The sequence below is a fragment of the Salmo trutta genome, chromosome 31, assembly GCF_901001165.1.
Source record: "Salmo trutta chromosome 31, fSalTru1.1, whole genome shotgun sequence".
Taxonomy (NCBI): domain Eukaryota; kingdom Metazoa; phylum Chordata; class Actinopteri; order Salmoniformes; family Salmonidae; genus Salmo; species Salmo trutta.
Genome location: NC_042987.1, coordinates 23,822,603 through 23,842,129, shown reverse-complemented (window position 1 = coordinate 23,842,129; position 19,527 = coordinate 23,822,603). Strand labels below are relative to the sequence as shown.

Genomic DNA, 19,527 nt, shown 5'->3' with positions numbered 1-19,527 from the left:
ACATCTTCAACCTCTAGTTAAATGTCTGCTGTGTTGTCAAGTCGGGACATGCCTTCTTCCTGTCCAAACCAGCCCTTCAAGGGCATACTGAGATGAAAGTCATCCAAGCCTTGAATATATACAAACAAAAGCTTAGATCTTAACAAAATAAATATGGTCATTTAACCAGTACTTTTATTTTAAGTGACTTACCATTAACACACAAGTCACTTGTCCCTCCCTAAAAAAGGTATCACACTATTTTTACATCATTGTACGATGCATGGAATCACTTTACAAAATGAAATGCATTACTATCTTTTTTCCCCCATAGAGAATCAAAACAAACATGGAGGCTACTCTGTCTATTGGCTTCTTTGCCTATTCAAGCCTGCCTCAAAATACAAATACAATTTAAGGCTCTCCTGGTGGATGATTGGCCACCTTTGGTAGCCTATAAAATATTGCAACATTACAATTACAACCAGGGCTCAAACTAAAGGGTGTCCTGTCATCCCTGGGCCGATTAAAAATATGTCTATGGTTCAAAACAGACTGTAGGACAATTCTGGGACGACAGATCCAAAATTCATACAACCACTGCACATTAGAAAATGTAAAAAGCAATAAGGCTGATGCAACAGATCAGTCTGTTTAGTTTAAAATCTTGACAACGTTTTATTTCTTCATATTATAAGCTCAACAATGCGCACACGGCTGTAGGCACCAATGTTCCAAAATGCAATTAGCAGGAAAACACCGTTCTCAAAAGCGCGAGCGGTTTCATGTGATGATATGAAAATATCTGTTAGAAATCAAGAGGGATCAAGATCTAAAGATGTATCAACTAGCATGGGTTACTAATACAAATAGGACTATACATTTTGCTGCTTGACAAAATAAAGTTGATTTGAAAACCAATAGAACATGAGAAATATGCTGGTTTCAATGGCATATTAAGCGTTTAAATAATTCTCTCAACATTTCTATGGTCGTTTGTATTTTGGCAAGACTACTTTGAAACAAGATTACATAAAACAGCCAGGTTAACAATTGAGTTTGAGTTTATTTTTACAGGGATAGTGCACATTAATCAACGTTTCAGTAAAAGTGCCGGTTTTAGCCAGCCGGCTAATTTTCAACCGCAGTCCCTGGGCAGGTTATTAAAAACAATTACAATATAGACAATCATTGAGGAGCAACGTAGGACAAGCAAGACGTAGCATACAGACAGAGCAACATAGAACAAAAAGCAACAAGACAAAATCCATAAAAGCAACAAAGTGTTTCCACACCTCACAAGCTACAGACAACATGGAAAGCGGCAATACACAGCTAGGGATTATGTTCACAAATCTGATTGACCTTTAGCCATGTCTTCATGTATTTTGTGAAAGTGTGATATGTGGTGCAGGTGTGATATGCGTGTCTGATGGCAGTGTATTCCAGACACGGGAAGCTCTCACAGAGAAAGCAGATTTACTAAAGGTGCTTTTCCTTAACTTCATTGGGATAGGGGGCAGCATTGGGAAGTTTGGATGAAAAGCGTGCCCAGAGTAAATTGCCTGTTACTCAGGCCCAGAAGCTAGGATATGCATATAATTAGTAGATTTGGATAGAAAACACTGTAAAGTTTCAAACTATTAAAATAATGTCTGTGAGTATAACAGAACTCATATGGCAGGCAAAAACCTGAGACAAATCCAACCACGAAGTGGGAAATCTGAGGTTTGTAGTTTTTTTTTTTAAGTGATTGCCTATCCAATAACCTGTGTCTGTGGGGTCAGATTGCACTTCCTAAAGCTTCCAGTAGATGTCAACAGTCTTTAGAAGTTGTTTCAGGCTTGTATTGTGAAAGGGGATCGAATAAGAGCCGTTTCAACAAGTGGTCAACCTGAAAGACATTAGTTTAGTCTTGCGCGTGAGCGCGACGCTCGTTCTCTTTCCTTTCTAATGACAATGGAATTGTCCGGTTGGAATATTATTGAAGATTTATGATAAAAACATCCTAAATGATTATATACATCGTTTGACATGTTTCTACTAACTTTAATTAAACTTTTTTGACTTTTTGTCTGGACTTTGTGCCCGCACTTTGTGCATTTGGATTACTGGACTAAACGCACGAACAAAAAGGAGGTATTTGGACATAAAGATGAGCTTTATCGAACAAAACGAACATCTGTCTAACATGGAGACCTGGTAGTGCCATCAGATGAAGATCAAAGGTAAGTGATTAATTTTAACGCTATTTCTGACTTTTCTGACACCTCTCCTTGGTTGGAAAATGGCTGTATGGTTCTCTGTGGCTAGGCGCTGACCTCACATAATCGCATGGTGTGCTTTCGCCTTAAAGCCTTTTTGAAATCGGACACAGCGGCTGGATTAACAAGAGGTTTATCTTTAAAATTGTGTATAATACTTGTATGTTTGAGGAATTTTAATTATGAGATTTCTGTTGTTTGAATTTGGCGCCCTGCAATTTCACTGGCTGTTGGCGAGGTGGGACGGTAGAGTCCCGAACGATCCCAGAGAGGTTAAGGGAACTATACAGTCACCTCTCATGGCAGACCTTGTGGATCTGCTGCCATATGTTTGGGTTTTCTGTTTAACAAAAATACTGAGTGGAGGGAGAGCCAGGCCATTTAGGATCTTGAAAACAAGACATGCGTCGGTGTATTGCACAAGATCTTCCCAACTCAGGAGCTCATGCTTTCTGAGGATGTAACAGTGATGATGGCTATTGGGCTTCCTATCAAGCACTTTGAGAGCCTGTTTGTAGCCTTTGGATAGGTTTTAATGTTGTACAGCAAGCTTGGGCCCAACTAGTAAAGCAGTATGTGTGTCATAGATTTGAAGTACAGTTTTGCTACCTCTAATCAAACAATTTCGTATAAATCGGAAATTTGCAAGGTTGAATTTGGTTATTTGAATTACTTTTTTCACATGCTTTTTAAAAGAGAGGTTGGAATCAAGTATGATGCCAAGGTACTTAAAATCAAATACCACCTGGAGCTTCTCCCCTGACACATAGACATCTGGCTCAGTAGTATCTGTTGCCCTCTTTGTGAAAAACATGCAGACCATTTTTTTCACATTGAGATGCAAACACGAGTCACTGAGCCACTTTGTAACCTGGACCATTACAGTAGTAAGTTCTTGTGCAGCTTGTTGTTTGCTCTTTGCATGCACATATCACTGTATCATCTGCATACATTTGAACTTCAGACCCAGTACAGACAGAAGGCAGATCATTCATGTACAGGCTGAACAGGAGGGGCCCCAGTATTGACCCTTGGGGCACGCCCACATCATAGCTAAGAGTGGGCGACAGCTCATTGCTCACTCTGACACACTGAGTTCTGCCTTCAAGGTATGATTTCCTCCATCTCAAGGCATCGGGGAAAAGTTGAACTTGGACAATTTTGTGATGAGAATCTTATGGTTAACAGTATCAAAAGCCTTCCTTAGGTCCAGAAACACATCCCCAACAACACCCCCTTTGTCCATCTTGGACTTCACATTTTCTAGAAGAAAGCTAAAGCTAAGTTAATTGTTAAACAGTTTCAAAATGCTGACCACCTCCACTCAGACTCAAGGTGGGTGCGCAACAGGCACTGTCCTTCACTCTCCGGTCTTGTGACCATTTGATCTGAACAAACCGTGCCTCGAGTATGTTGACAGAATCAAGCCTATAGACGTTAATTATCCTTTATTATAGCTGTCAAACATGACTGGCGTTTAGCATGTATTTACGTAATTAAAAGTTTGGCTACATTTTCTGGTGCCTCCCTCATGTCAGCATCGGTTTGGACACGAGGCTGTAGCCAATATGCATATCGCCTACACTTTGACATGTAGGCTTTTATATTTAAGTAAAAATAGATTTGAATATTATTCCAATGTTGGCCTCTCTTATCCAATTCTGATTGGAGTAATTGTTTGATATTGTGATGTGAGATTTTTTGTAACTTGTCCATTGTGACAACTTAAAACCTATATTCTTGTCTGACTTTTTTTATTTTTTATTGTCACGGACAAGAGTTAATGTCGAGCTCGGCATCTAGGCCAATCATTCTCTAAAAGAATAAGATCAAATGCATAGCCGCACAAACAGCAAGATTTTGAATTTAAATATTTTATTTGACCTCAAGCCAACTAGCAACAAACATAATTCGAGTGAGGTCGATGTTTCCTTCAAACAAAGGTTGGCAAACAGAATGTAAAGAGGGCTGCCTGCCTCAACCACCTCCACCATTGTGGCTTTTAGTTTCTGAGAAGCAGAATAGGTGCTCAAGCACATCCTTTCCCACTCCCTTAGTCACATCCCCACAGTGAATCACATAATGTGATCAATCAGTGAACTTATGCATTTAGTGATAATGGGAAACTAACAGTGGCCAATTCATGCCAAGGGTGCCAGCCTTGTGTGCTCTTGTTGTGAGACTTTGTAATCTATTAGTAGGCCTAAGTCAATAATAAAATTATATTAAAAGTTTAATGTTGCGAATGACAGGATGCAGGAAATAAGTTGAGAATGTGACTGTACAGAAATTGTTCACTTTTCCCCCTTGAACATACTGTTAACATTTAATAATATTAACAAGTCAATAAGCTTGAAAAGTACCGGTGACTGACAAAATAAAATAAACAACAACATAGTATCTTAAAATAGGGCGTTGGGCCACCCCGAGCCAGAACAGCTTTAATGCACCATGGCATAGATTCTACAACTGTCTGGATATATAGGGTTGGGCTGTATGCATGCAGATTTTCATACTGTCATACCGTTTATGTACCATACCAGGGTATACGGTATTACCGGAAGTGCACACAAAGTGGCTCTACTTAAAAATAAAAATGCACAAAATGTATGCAACCAGAAAATTGGATTGAATCTCTCTCTGTAACCAAGAAGCGTGATCTTGAAATCAAGCCACATAGCTAGCAAGTTAGCTGGAGCCCTGAGTTTGATATCATTTTCTTATAGTTAAACTTAACTTATAGTTAAAAGCAGTGGCGTAGCACACACACATTTTTTTTTTAAACGGTATTCAAAATAATACCATCGGTATTTTGCCCAAGCCTAGTCTGGAACTCTTCCATCATTTGGTGTTTTGTTGATGGTGGTGGAAAACACTGTCTCGGGCACAGCTGCAGAATCTCCCATAAGTGTTCAATTGGGTTGAGATCTGGTGACTGAGGGGGGCATGGCATATGGTTTGTCATTTTCATGCTCATCAAACCATTCAGTGACCACTCGTGCCCTGTGGATGGGGGGGGGGGAATTGTCATCATATGGGGGCATAGCCATGGTAGCCAAAATAATTAGCCCCACCCAGCATTTTTATACATAACCCTAAGCATGATGGGATGTTAATAACTTAATTGACTCAGGAACCACACCTGTGTGGAAGCACCTGCTTTTAAACAACTTTGTATCCCTCATTTACTCAAGTGTTTCCATTATTTTGGCAGTTACCTGTATGTCAGATAACACAGTAGTGTTCATGCCATTTATAGTAATCACACTAATATCACTAAGACAGCATCAGCAATCCTGAATGTTAGGGCTCATTGCACCAGGAGCTTAGGTAATGCCAAGAGTCAATTGGAATTGCAAACTTGAGTGCTACTTCACAAAAGGAAATTATATTTTACAGAGCTCAATCTAATCTCCCTCTTTATGCATCAAATAGCCTAGATACTGTAATCACACAGGCCAGTCAATGTGGCTACCGGTAACTTTGAAACTGACAGAAACCACACTGTAATATCAAGTGGGTTACCGCCAAACCAGAATATGTCCTCCAAACTATACATTACAGTTGAGTAACAATGGCATATGGCAGGGGTCGGCAACAGGCAGCCAGAAGGCTAAAACCGGTCTGAGTGACTTTTTTGGGGCCACCCAACAACAACAAAAAAAACACACCAGGAATTTACCTAATGATATGTTCCCGCAGCTGAATCTAGTTTCCTACCCCTGGCTATGGTGTGCTTATCCTGAAGTGTATTGTGCTTTGAGCTTGTTATGGCGGAATGTGTAGACCGAACATGTAGTGTTGGTCCCATGTTTCATGAAAGGAAATAAAAGAACCCAGAAATGTTCCTTACACACACAAAAAAATGCTTATTTCTCTCAAATGTTGTGCACAAATTTGATTACATCCCTGTTAGTGAGCATTTCTCCTTTGCCAAGAGACAATCAATCCACTTACAGGTGTGGCATATCAAGAAGCTGATTAAATACCATGATCATTACACTGGTGCGGTGACCGTATTACCGGCACACTGTCGGTCACGAGTCATGAAGGCAGTCAAATTCTTCATGACCGTTTAGTCACGGTAATTAGGCTTCTCCAAGCTCTGATGCTGCAGCTGGTCATTAGTAGCCTACCAAACTTTCTAACTGCCTGGTACTAAGCACTCTGTTGTCCCACTAATCACTCTGACATCAAGGCAAATGTAATCAAAAATCTAATCAAACACTTCATGAGAGCCCATGTTGCAAAACATTTCTATCCGCTATGCAATTGCGGGGAAAAACAGGGTGATGGCCAATAATAAAAAGAGGAGGATCCCATGAGCTTTCTATAGGCTAGGCCTACTATATTTATTATAGTAGGCACATTGGTTACATTTACAACAGGAATATAGGCTACCTGGGAGGCATGAAAATAAGCCACGGGGGAAAAGCGTCCTCCATTCGGTATTGTAGGCTGTGTGTGGAAGCCAGGAGATGCTAAATATGTTTGTGTTAATTAACAGTCAATTACCGTGAGACTGACAGTTATTTGCTTGACAATCACCGCTGATGAATTTTCGTGACCGCCACAGCCCTAGGTGCAATAAAAGGCCACTAAATGTCTCAAGTTATGAGGGAGCGAGCAATTGGCATGCTGACTGCAGGAATGTCTACCAGAGATGTTGCCAGAGAATTGGACGTTAATTTCTCTACTATAAGCTGCCTCCAACATCATTTTAGAGAATTTGGCAGTACGTCTAACCGGCCTCACAACCGCAGACCACGTGTATGGCGTTGTGTGGACGAGCGGTTTGCTGATGTCAACGTTGTGAACAGATTTCCCCATGGGGCAGTGGGGTTATGGTATAGGCAGGTATAAGCTACAGACAAAAAACACAATTGCATTTTATCGATGGCAATTTGAATGCAGAGACACCTTGATGAGATCACGAGGCCCATTGTCGTGCCATTCATCCTCTGCCATCACCTCATGTTTCAGCATGATAATACACGGCCCCATGTCGCAAAGATCTGTACACAATTCCCGGAAGCTGAAAATGTCCCATTTCTTCCATGGCCTGCATACTCACCCGACATGTCACCCATTGAGCATGTTAGGGATCAACGTGTACGACAGAGTGTTCCAGTTCCTGCAAATATCCAGCAACTTCGCAGAGCCATTGAAGAGAAGAGCGACAACATTCCACAGGCCACAATCAACAGCCTGATCAACTCTATGCGAAGGAGATGTCATACTGCATGAGGCAAATGGTGGACACACACCAGATACCGACTGGCTTTCTGATCCAAACCCCTACTTTTTTTTTTTTTTACGGTATCTGTGACCAACAGATGTATATCTGTATTCCCAGTCATGTGAAATCTGCAGATTAGGGCCCAATGTATTTATTTCAATTGACTGATAGTTCATATATGAACTCAGTAAAATCTTTGAAATTGTTGGGTTTATATAATTTTTCAGTATAGAATAGGTGACTACAGTCCTCCACCAGCTTATCAAAGTTTGTTACCTTAGGATACAAAGAAGCTACAAGGAGACCTGACTAAACCACTCAGGAATGTCAAGCACTAAAACAGTAGTGCTGGGTGAATACTGAAACTCGTATCAAATACTTAATGGTAAGTTATATTACAGCACATAGGCCTGTAGATGGGTCTCCACAACACGTGACCCCATAGTTGAACTTAAAATGTCTCGCATCATCGTCCATTTCATCTGGCCTACTCTAAAATACTCATTAGTCAAAGCTAACAAGACCCAGATGAGGCATTCGATATTCATAGCTCGAGTCTAGAACTTTCAGCTGTGCCGCAGTTTGCGCAAATTCCAGTATGTAAAAGTATAACTAACTCTGAGAAATCCATTCCTCTGGTTAAGCGTAAGGCATATAGAGCAAGATAACCGTTTTCCTGACTCTGAATACACAAAGAAAACGCAAATATATATTTTAGGCATATTTTACACACAGATAGAATTCAATGAGATGACAAGGTAAACAAAAAAACAAAAACTGTCGCTCTGCCCCTTAACTTAAGGCAGTTAGCCCACTGTTCCTAGGCCGTCATTGAAAATAAGAATTTGTTCTTAACTGACTTGCCTAGTTAAATAAAGGTAAAATAAATAAAATAAAATATATATATGTTTATCTACTGATGGCGTCAGGAGTTGTCTTGACTGCCGCAAAGAATTAAGCAGTCAGTGTGTGAATGCCAGACAAACATTGTTGCGCACCTCGGCTTGTCAACTATGATTTGTTTTCAAATTGAAACTTTGTAATCAAACCTATTCTATTCGTGGTTTATATGAACAGTTGTTTCGAGGTCAATGTTATCTCCGAGTTAAAAAGCCACCCCCTAATCCGTCTGCAGATGAGATGAATAGTGCTCTTATGGTAACGGTAGCTAAACATACTGGCCTGTTTTATGCACTTGAAACATAATAAAAACAACACTTACCAAGATGAAGAGTTACATTGATTGAGTGTGGATACTGGATGCCCGCTAACATAGTTTGACTTTGCCACCAGGTGGTGTCCTGTTGATTGTTGTAATCGGTGAGGTACACAGCACTGTGGTGTTGTCTGCGATCCCTGGCATCGCAGATGTGGCACGACTTGGTGACCCCCGTAACCCCGGTTTGTACGCAGTATTCTTCTGGTGGAGAGCCACAAGTATTGGTAGCTACCACAGTGACATTGAAAGCAGCGTTGACAAACTCTGGCATGCATCGCTGAGGACGACTCGAATCGTCAGTGCATTCATCCATAGCACTGTGGCTGAAGACAGCCAAACAAGTAAATGAAAACAAAACTTGAATAAACCAACGCATTCTCAGCTATTCTAAAAGCCGTTTCAAACTTAAGCTACAACTACACGAATCCCTCTATTACACCTTTGAACTTTCAACTTATTGGTAACTACCCAGTTACCGCAATCTTGATAAAACAAGTAAAACCATGCGGAAAACTTTCAATCGCTTCTCCTTAAAAATGCGTTTGTTCCTTCCAGAATTATTGTCCTTGCTCTAACGCAGACTTCCACGATCTCAGTGCTTTGTGTCCACCGCCATGGAGAAACTTCAGAAGGAAAATAACTATATCCGACTACACCCTAGGATCTACTGCGCAAGTCAAAACTTGAAAAAAAAAATCTCTACATCGACTTCCGCCTGAAGGATGCTTTGATGACGCGCCGAATCTAGGAAAAGGAACGAGTAGATGCAGCTCCGAGAATCTACACAAACGAGTTTAACATAACATTCTTCAAACTATCACCACTGTTTTAGTTTTCCACTCTTTTGACAGTGCGTATAGCCTGCCAGAAACGCAAAACCGCATAGGAAGAGTGAGCATTTCAATACAACACAATAGACAAAACTTCGACACAGTATCAACCATGGTATAAAAAAGGGGGGGGGTTGTCAAATTAAAAACGCCTGTCTGCAGATAATATTCAGACACGTTAATGAATAAACAAATAGCAGTTGAAAAATAGTATCTATACAGATACTTAAAATAGTGTAAAAAGGCCTAGAGTAAGCGTACATATTAAGCTCACTTCCATCTTTGGATTCAAAGAAAAAAATAAGCATTTCCTGCTGAGTAACGTTTCAACCAATTAATCTGGTTGTTCGTTAACGGTTTTTATTCTAAACCAATCCGATTATTGTAGTTATTGACAGTTGTGTAACCTCCCAGTAATGGCTAATTTGAAAGCTGCAATAAAACTTGTGTGAGGCGACCCTCAGATAAACTCATTATTCAGATATTTGATAAGTGAACATACTTTATGTAAAATTAAGAGATGAATGTTCTGATATATTATTACTATTTCTTGCCAATTGAAAATGTTTTTTTTTTCATGCTAGCAGTTGTGCCTGCATGCCAGTCACACAGTAACAACATAAATTGGTGAAATATACAACAAGATAATACATTCCAGGCATTTACAGCTTACATTTTTAAATGCATTTTTTCTTATTTAACTGTTAAATGAACCTTGCATTGTTATACACAGACACCATTTTTGTCAATTTGACATTTATCTTAGGTGGGCTTAAAGTAATAGTAGCACAAAAGCACAGAATGTAAATGGTAATAAATATATATTTTTAAATATGTTCAATACTAACGTTGCATAATATTGTAGTCTAATGTGTCTATTTATATCACAAACCATTGAAACATATTTGCATTGAAACATATGGATAGTGTTGATATTCCTAATATTCAGTGAACGTGACCATAAATGTTTTTTTGTTCAGATTTAAATTGATTAAAACACAAACAAAATAATTACGCATAAGTTGCATCTATCCATGGTGCCTTTACCAAGATTAGAAATGATTAGGAACAATAAAAACCTCTGTACTCTCTCCAAGATGTTTGGAATGGACAGTTGGTCGTTGATGCGGACAAAATAATAATAAGATCAGGGTTGAGGGATAGTTTTTGACAAAAATGCAAACAAATGAGGGACAAGAAGATGACTACTCGTGCACTTTTGGCTGGGGGCAATGTCATATTGTTGTCCTTCATTCATCCTGGTGATTCTGTTTTTTGCTCCACCCCCTGTATTGTTGTAATGCAACAGTAGAGGGGGATTTGAAACTGTCTTCAGATAGGTTTTAGGAAGACAAATTGAACTAATTAACAAGAATAGCAATACAGCAAATGTGAATCAGCTTTCAGATAATTAATTTGAAGTTGTGTGTGTTATTGTCTATGATTAGTTGAATCAGGTTGACAAGAACAAAAGCCTAAATCCGCATTGATCTCTGTGGATACGATTGGACACCCATCTGTTATGAGTGCTACTTTCATGCTGAATAGTAATGATCAGTTTATATTTTAGGGGATATTAATATAATACAATTTTATATAAGAAATGTCAGTTTCTAAGTTAACATTTGGAAATGTATTAAAATGTATGAATTAAGAGGTGGGCTTATTTGGAACACCCAGGAGCTTAAAATGGGTACATTCGTTACCCTTTAAGCCCTGTCCAGACTCATCAAATATTTGTATGTCTTATTAAAAAAAAAAATGTAAGTAAAGTCCTAAAACTTAACATGAGAGATTTATCTTTTAATTTATACTCACTTTTCACTTATAGGATTATAATTATTTTTTTTGAACTAGGCAAGTCAGTTAAGAACAAATTCTTATTTACAATGACGGCCTACCCCGGCCAAACCCTAACGACACTGGGCCAATTGTGCGCCGCCCTATGGGACTCCCAATCACGGCCGGTTGTGATACAGCCTCTAATCGAACCAGGGTTTGCAGTGATGCCTCGAGCACTGAGATGCCACTCGGGAGCCTAATATTAGGCCAATATGTTAGGAATGTCTAAACTTAGATTTTAGTGTGGTTAATAGGTACACTTACCCTAATCAAAAAAACATAATTTGTAGGCATAAACTTTCCTCATTGGTTGTCAAAAATTGGTCACCAAATGGCATCTCAATAGCAATGAATCTCAACAATTATTTTGTAGCATTCTGTGTCATAAACCAAAACTTTTTCTTAGGCAGTGTGCAGCAGAGGCATCCCAAAACAAAATACAGAACTGCCCTTTAGAACCTAGATTTTCTATTGCAACCAAGTTAAGTCTATTAAAAAGTAAGCTAGAGATAAGCAGAAGGGTTATTGTCCTGCCTAAGTAGGCTTGGGCAATATACCGTTTATACTGTATACCAGGGTATTTCAAAATACCAACGGTATGATTTTCCATGGGGGCACGTGCAACGCCACTGCTTATAACTAACTATAAGAAATCTATGATGTGTCAAATAAATGATGTCCATATCTGGGCCCCTGCTATGCATTTGATTTGCTAACTTGCTAGCTAAGTGGTTAGATGTCAGGATTAAACTTCTTGGATACAGCAGACATTCAATGCCCTCCTGGATCCCACAACCTGGCTTGTGGGAAATGACAAAGAGCTCTTATAGGACCAGGGCACAAATAATAATATAATAATAATAATCAATAATTTTGCTTTTTATTTAGCCATCTTACATATTAAACTTTATTTCTTCATCGAAAATTGTGAAAACCTCACCACAGGTTAATGAGAAGGGTGAGCTTGAAAGGATGCACATAACTCTGCAAAGTTGGGTTGTATTGGAGAGTCTCAGTCTTGTCTTTTCCACACACAGTCTGTGCCTGGATTTAGTTTTCATGCTAGTGAGGGCTGAGAATCCACTCTCACATAGGTATGTGGTTGCAAAGGGTATCAGTGTCTTAAAAGCTCATTTTGCCAAGACAGGATACCCTTGAGTGCAGCCCAATCGAGAAATTAAATAACATTTTCACAGAACTGCTTCTTGAAATGTTGATGAGGCTCTCTTGTTCAGATATCTGTAAGTGGACTGGAGGCATGGTATGAAAGGGATAACGAATCCAGTTGTTTGTGTCATCTGTTTCGGGAAAGTACCTGCGTAATTGCGCACCCAACTCACTCAGGTGCTTCGCAATATCACATTTGACATTGTCCGTAAGCTTGAGTTCATTTGCACACCAAAACAAATCATACAATGATGGAACGACCAGTGTGTTGTCCTTGTTAATGCAGACAACTTCTTAATCATAGCCTCAATTTTGCCCCGCACACTGAATATAGTTGCAGAGAGTCCCTGTAATCCTAGATTGAGATCATTCAGGCGAGAAAAAACATCACCCAGATAGGCCAGTTGTGTGAGAAACTCGTCATCATGCAAGCGGTCAGACAAGTGAAAATTATGATCAGCAAAGAAAACTTTAAGGTCATCTCTCAATTAAAAAAAACATGTCTATACTTTGCCCCTTGATAACCAGCGCACGTCTGTATGTTGTAAAAGCGTTACATGGTTGCTGCCCATATCATTGCATAGTGCAGAAAATACACGAGAGTTCAGGGGCCGGAGGAGAAGGCTGACGTTTTACGTGTCCCCAACCGATTGTGTTTTATTGTTCGTAACTTATTTATTTTACTTATTATGTACAGAATGTTGCCTCTACCGTCTCTTATGACCGATAATATCTTCTGGACATCAGGACTGCGATTACTAACCACGGACTGGCAGAAACCTTTTTTTCCTTTATTGAGTCTGACGAGCCCGACGCGAATTACATACTGCTTTCTCGGGAACAGGCCCAGATTCCCATGATTTGCGTGAAGAGGAGGCGGAGAAAAAGGGGCCAGAGGGTGGTCTGCCTTCTGAGAATTCGTAGGCGATCGAATAAACCCCCACTTCCTTCCATTCTGTTAGCAAACATGCAATCTTTGGAGAATAAAATCGATGACCTACGCGGAAGATTAAACTACCAACGGGACATTCAAAATTATAATATCTTATGCTTCACGGAGTCGTGGCTGTACGACGACAATATCAACATACAGCTGGCTGGTTATACGCTGTACCAGCAGGATAGAACAGGGGCGTCTGGTAAGACAAGGGACGGCGGACTATGTATTTTTGTAAATAACAGCTGGTGCACGATATCTAAGGAAGTCTCGAATTATTGCTCGCCTGAGGTAGAGTATCTCATGATAAGTTGTAGACCACACTATCTACCTAGAGAGTTTATCTGTATTTTCCGTAGCTGTTTACATACCACCACAGACTGAGGCTGGCACTAAGACAGCATTGAATGAGCTGTATTCCGCCATAAGCAAACAAGAAAACGCTCACACAGAGGCGGCGCTCCTAGTAAGCGGGGACTTTAATGCTGGGAAACTTAAATCCATTTTAGCAAATTTCGATCAGCATGTTAAATGTGCAACCAGAGGGGAAAGAAATTCTAGACCACCTTTATTCCACACAGAGACGCATACAAAGCTCTCCCTTGCCTTCGATTTGGCAAATCTGACTATAATTCTATGCTCCCGATTCCTGCTTACAAGCTAAAATTAAAGCAGGAAGCGCCAGTGACTAGATCAATAAGAAAGTGGTCAGATAATGCAGATGCTAAACTACAGGACTGTTTTGCTATCACAGACTGGAATATGTCCCGGGATTCCGATGGCATTGAGGAGTACACCACATCAGTCATTGTCTTCATCAATAAGTGCATCGATGACGTTGTCCCCACAGTGACCGTACGTACGTCCCCACAGTGACCGTACGTACGTACGTACGTACGTACGTACCCCAACCAGAAGCCATGGATTCCATCAAACAAGCCAAGCATCAATACAGAACTAAGATCGAGTCGTACTACACCGGCGCTGATGCTCGTCGGATGTGGCAGGGCTTGCAAACCATTACAGACTACAGAGAGAAGCACAGCCGTGAGCTGCACAGTGACACGAGTCTACTAGACGAGCTAAACTACTTCTATGCTCGCTTCGAAGCAAAAAACACTGAAACATGCATGAGAGCACCAGCTGTTTTGGAAGACTGTGTAATCACTCTCTCTGCAGCCGATGTGAGTAAGACTTTGAAACAGGTCAACATTCATTAGGCCGCAGGGTCAGACGGATTACTAGGACGTGTACTGCGAGCATGCGCTGACCAACTGGAAAGTGTCTTCACTAACATTTTCAACCTCTCCTTGTCGGAGTATGTAATATCAAAATGTTTTAAGCAGACCACCATAGTGCCTGTGCCCAAGAACACTAAGAGAACCTGTCTAAATGACTACCAACCCGTAGCACTTACGTCTGTAGTCATGAAGTGCTTTGAAAGGCTGGTCATGGCTCACAACACCATTATCCTAGAAACCCTAGACCCACTCCAATTTGCATACCGCCCCAACAGATCCACAGATGGTGCAATCTCTATTGCACTCCACACTGGCCTTTCCCACCTGAACAAAAGGAACACCTATGTGAGAATGCTATTCATTGACTACAGCTCAGCGTTCAACACCATAGTGCCCTCAAAGCTCATCAATAAGCTAAGAACCCTGGGACTAAACACCTCCCTCTGCAACTGGATCCTGGAATTCCTGACAGGCCGCCCCTAGGTGGTAAAGGTAGGTAACAACACATCCGCCACGCTGATCCTCAACACAGGGGCCTCTCAGGGGTGCGTGCTCAGTCCCCTTCTGTACTCCCTGTTCACTCATGACTGCACGGTCAGGCACGTGCAGTCATAGCCCTTCGTATATCAGCTGAAATCTCAAAGTGCTGTACAGAAACCCAGCCTAAAACCCCAAACAGCAAGCAATGCATGTGAAAGAAGCACGGTGGCTAGGAAAAACTCCCTAGGAAAAACTCCCTAGAAAGGCCAAAAACCTAGGAAGAAACCTAGAGAGGAACCAGGCTATGAGGGGTGGCCAGTCCTCTTCTGGCTGTGCCGGGTGGATATTATAACAGAACATGGTCAAGATGTTAAAATGTTCATAAATGACCAGCATGGTCAAATAATAATAATCATAGTAGTTGTCGAGGGTGCAACAAGCACGTCCGGTGAACAGGTCAGGGTTCCGTAGCCGCAGGCAGAACAGTTGAAACTGGAGCAGCAGCATGGCCAGGTGGACTGGGGACAGCAAGGAGTCATCATGCCAGGTAGTCCTGAGGCATGGTCCTAGGGCTCAGGTCCTCCGAGAGAAAGAGAGAATTAGAGAGAGCATATTTAAATTCACACAGGACACCGGATAAGACAAGAGAATACTCCAGATGTAACAGACTGACCCTAGCCCCTGACACATAAACTACTGCAGCATAAATACTGGAGGCTGAGACAGGAGGGATCAGAAGACACTGTGGCCCCATCCGATGATACCCCCGGACAGGGCCAAACAGGCAGGATATAACCCCACCCACTTTGCCAAAGCACAGCCCCCACACCACTAGAGGCACAACTTACCGTCCGGAGACTAGGCCGAGTATAGCCCACAAAAATCTCCGCCATGGCACAACCCAATGGGGGGGCGCCAACCCAGACAGGAAGACCACGTCAGTGACTCAACCCACTCAAGTGACGCACCCCTCCCATGGACGGCATGGAAGAACACCAGTAAGTCAGTGACTCAGCCCCTGTAATAGGGTTAGAGGCAGAGAATCCCAGTGGAGAGAGGGGAACCGGCAAGGCAGAGACAGCAAGGGCGGTTCGTTGCTCCAGCCTTTCCGTTCACCTTCACACTCCTGGGCCAGACTATACTTAATCATAGGACCTACTGAAGAGATGTGTCTTCAGTAAAGACTTAAAGGTTGAGTCCGAGTCTGCGTCTCTCACATGGGTAGGCAGACCATTCCATAAAAATGGAGCTCTATAGGAGAAAGCCCTACCTCCAGCCGTTTGCTTAGAAATTCTAGGGACAATTAGGAGGCCTGCGTCTTGTGACCGTAGCGTACGTGTAGGTATGTACGGCAGGACCAAATCGGAAAGATAGGTAGGAGCAAGCCCATGTAATGCTTTGTAGGTTAGCAGTAAAACCTTGAAATCAGCCCTTGCCTTAACAGGAAGCCAGTGTAGGGAGGCTAGCACTGGAGTAATATGATCAAATTTTTTGGTTCTAGTCAGGATTCTATCAGCCGTATTTAGCACTAACTGAAGTTTGTTTAGTGCTTTATCCGGGTAGCCGGAAAGTAGAGCATTGCAGTAGTCCAGCCTAGAAGTAACAAAAGCATGGATTAATTTTTCTGCGTCATTTTTGGACAGAAAGTTTCTGATTTTTGCAATGTTACGTAGATGGAAAAAAGCTGTCTTGAAACAGTCTTGATATGTTCTTCAAAAGAGAGATCAGGGTCCAGAGTAACGCCGAGGTCCTTCACAGTTTTATTTGAGACGACTGTACAACCATCCAGATTAATTGTCAGATTGAACAGAAGATCTCTTTGTTTCTTGGGACCTAGAACAAGCATCTCTGTTTTGTCCGACACACAGGCTTCTAGCGAGGGCAATTTTGGGGCTTCACCATGTTTCATTGAAATGTACAGCTGTGTGTCGTCCGCATAGCAGTGAAATTTAACATTATGTTTTCGAATGACATCCCCAAGAGGTAAAATATATAGTGAAAACAATAGTGGTCCTAAAACGGAACCTTGAGGAACACCGAAATTTACAATTGATTTGTCAGAGGACAAACCATTCACAGAGACAAACTGATATCTTTCCGACAGATAAGATCTAAACCAGGCCAGAACTTGTCCATGTAGACCAATTTGGGTTTCCAATCTCTCCAAAAGAATGTGGTGATCGATGGTATCAAACGCGGCACTAAGATCTAGGAGCACGATTTGATTTGATTTACAGGAAAAGAGGACCGAGCACACCCCCATTCTCATCAACGGGGCTGTAGTGGAGCAGGTTGAGAGCTTCAAGTTCCTTGGTGTCCACATCAACAACAAACAAACATGGTCTCAAGGACACCAAGACAACTGTGAAGCGGGCGCTACAAAACCTATTCCCCCTCAGGAGACTCAAAAGATTTGGCATGGGTCCTCAGATCCTCAAAAGGTTCTATGACTGCACCATCGAGAGCATCCTGACCGGTTGCATCACTGCCTGGTATGGCAACTGCTCGGCCTCTGACAGCAAGGCACTACAGAGGGTAGTGCGAACGGCCCAGTACATCACTGGGGCCAAGCTTCCTGCCATCCAGGACCTCTATACCAGGCGGTGTCAGAGGAAGGCCCTAAACATTGTCAAAGACTCCAGCAACCCAAGTCATAGACTGTTCTCTCTACTACCGCACGACAAGCGGTACCTGAGTGCCAAGTCTAGGTCCAAGAGGCTCCTAAACAGCTTCTACCCACAAGCCATAAGACTCCTGAACACCCAGCCCCCCTCCTCTTTTCCACCGCTGCTACTCTCTGTTGTTATCATATATGCATAGCCACTTTAATAACTCTACCCTACATGAACATATTACCTCAACCAACCGGTACCTCCGCACATTGACTCTGTACCGGTACCCCTGTATATAGTCTCGCTATTGTTATTTTACTGCTGCTCTTTAATTACTTGTTACTTTTATATCTTATTCTTATTTTTTTAAACTGCATTGTTGGCTAGGGGCTCGTAAGTAAGCATTTCACTGTAAGGTCTACACCTGTTGTATTTGGCGCATGTGACTAATAAAATTTGATTTTCCTTTCTTTAAAAGTTAACCCTTTTCACTGTAGGTTCCAAAACATCTTTCAAGCGGTCAGGCATTCCTTTGGCAGCAAGAGCTTCTCGGTGGATGTTGCAGTGTACCAACAGTACAGATACCAACATGAGCAGCAGCTACGTTTGACTACATACGGATCGTTAGTGGAATTCCCGTGCGAGAGAAACGGTTAATGTAATTGGATGTTAATTATTTGACTAGGCTACCTGTATTTGACATTGTGTTGTTATTTTGTTGAACACTAGATGGTTTAATTTTATTTTTGAAGGTGAAATGAGGCTACTCAGGCGAGAAAAAAACTTCACCAAATGTATAGCCCCGTTGGAAAATATAAATGGACTGTTTGAAAATGTGAAAAAAAAGATACACTACCGTTAAAAAGTTTGGGGTCACTAAGACCTTGTTTTTGAAAGAAAAGCACATTTTTCCCCCATTAAAATAACATCAAATTGATCAGAAATACAGTATACACATTGTTAATGTTGTAAATGACTATTGTAGCTGGAAATGACAGATTCTTTATGGAATATCCACATAGGCGTACAGAGGCCCATTATCAGCAACCGTCACTCCTGTGTTCCAATTGCACGTTGTGTTCGCTAATCTATGTTTATAATTTTAAAAGGCTAATTGATCATTGGAAAAACCCTTTAGCAATTATGTTAGCACAGCTGAAAACTGTTGTTCTGATTAAAGAAGCAATAAAACTGGCATTCATTAGACTAGTTGAGTATCTGGAGCATCAGCATTTGTGGGTTCGATTACAGGCTCAAAATGGCCAGAAACAAATAACTTTCTTCTGAAACACATCAGTCTATTTTTGTTCTGAGAAATGAAGGCTAATCCATGCGAGTAATTGCCAAGAAACTTAAGATCTCATACAATTCTGTGTCCTATTCCCTTCACAGCACAAACTGGCTCTAATCAGAATAGAAAGAGGAGTCGGAGGTCCCAGTGTACAACTGAGCAAGCAGGACAAGTACATTAGAATGCCTAGTTTGAGAAATAGACGCCTCACAAGTCCTCAACTGGCAGCTTTATTAAATAGTACCCGCAAAACACTAGTCTCAACTTCAACAGTGAAGATGCGACTCTGGGATGCTGGCCTTCTAGGTAGAGTTGCAAAGAAAAAGTCATATCTCAGACTGGCCAATAAAAAGAAAAGATTAAGATGGGCAAAAGAACACAGACACTGGACAGGAACTCAGCCTAGAAGGCTAGCATCCTGGGGTG

At 41.3% G+C, this 19,527-nt stretch overlaps 1 protein-coding gene across 1 annotated transcript in view; it reads right to left on the bottom strand.

Annotated features, from left to right (window-relative positions):
* The window catches only part of lamc1 (laminin, gamma 1), a 70,670-nt gene extending 61,318 nt beyond the window's left edge, over positions 1–9,352 (bottom strand). Inside the window, exon 1 of the mRNA XM_029725739.1 lies at positions 8,705–9,352. Within this exon, the coding sequence (XP_029581599.1) occupies positions 8,705–9,077 (373 nt within the window). The 5' untranslated portion in view covers positions 9,078–9,352. The remainder of the gene's footprint in view (positions 1–8,704) is intronic.
* Positions 9,353–19,527: the final 10,175 nt, after the last annotated feature.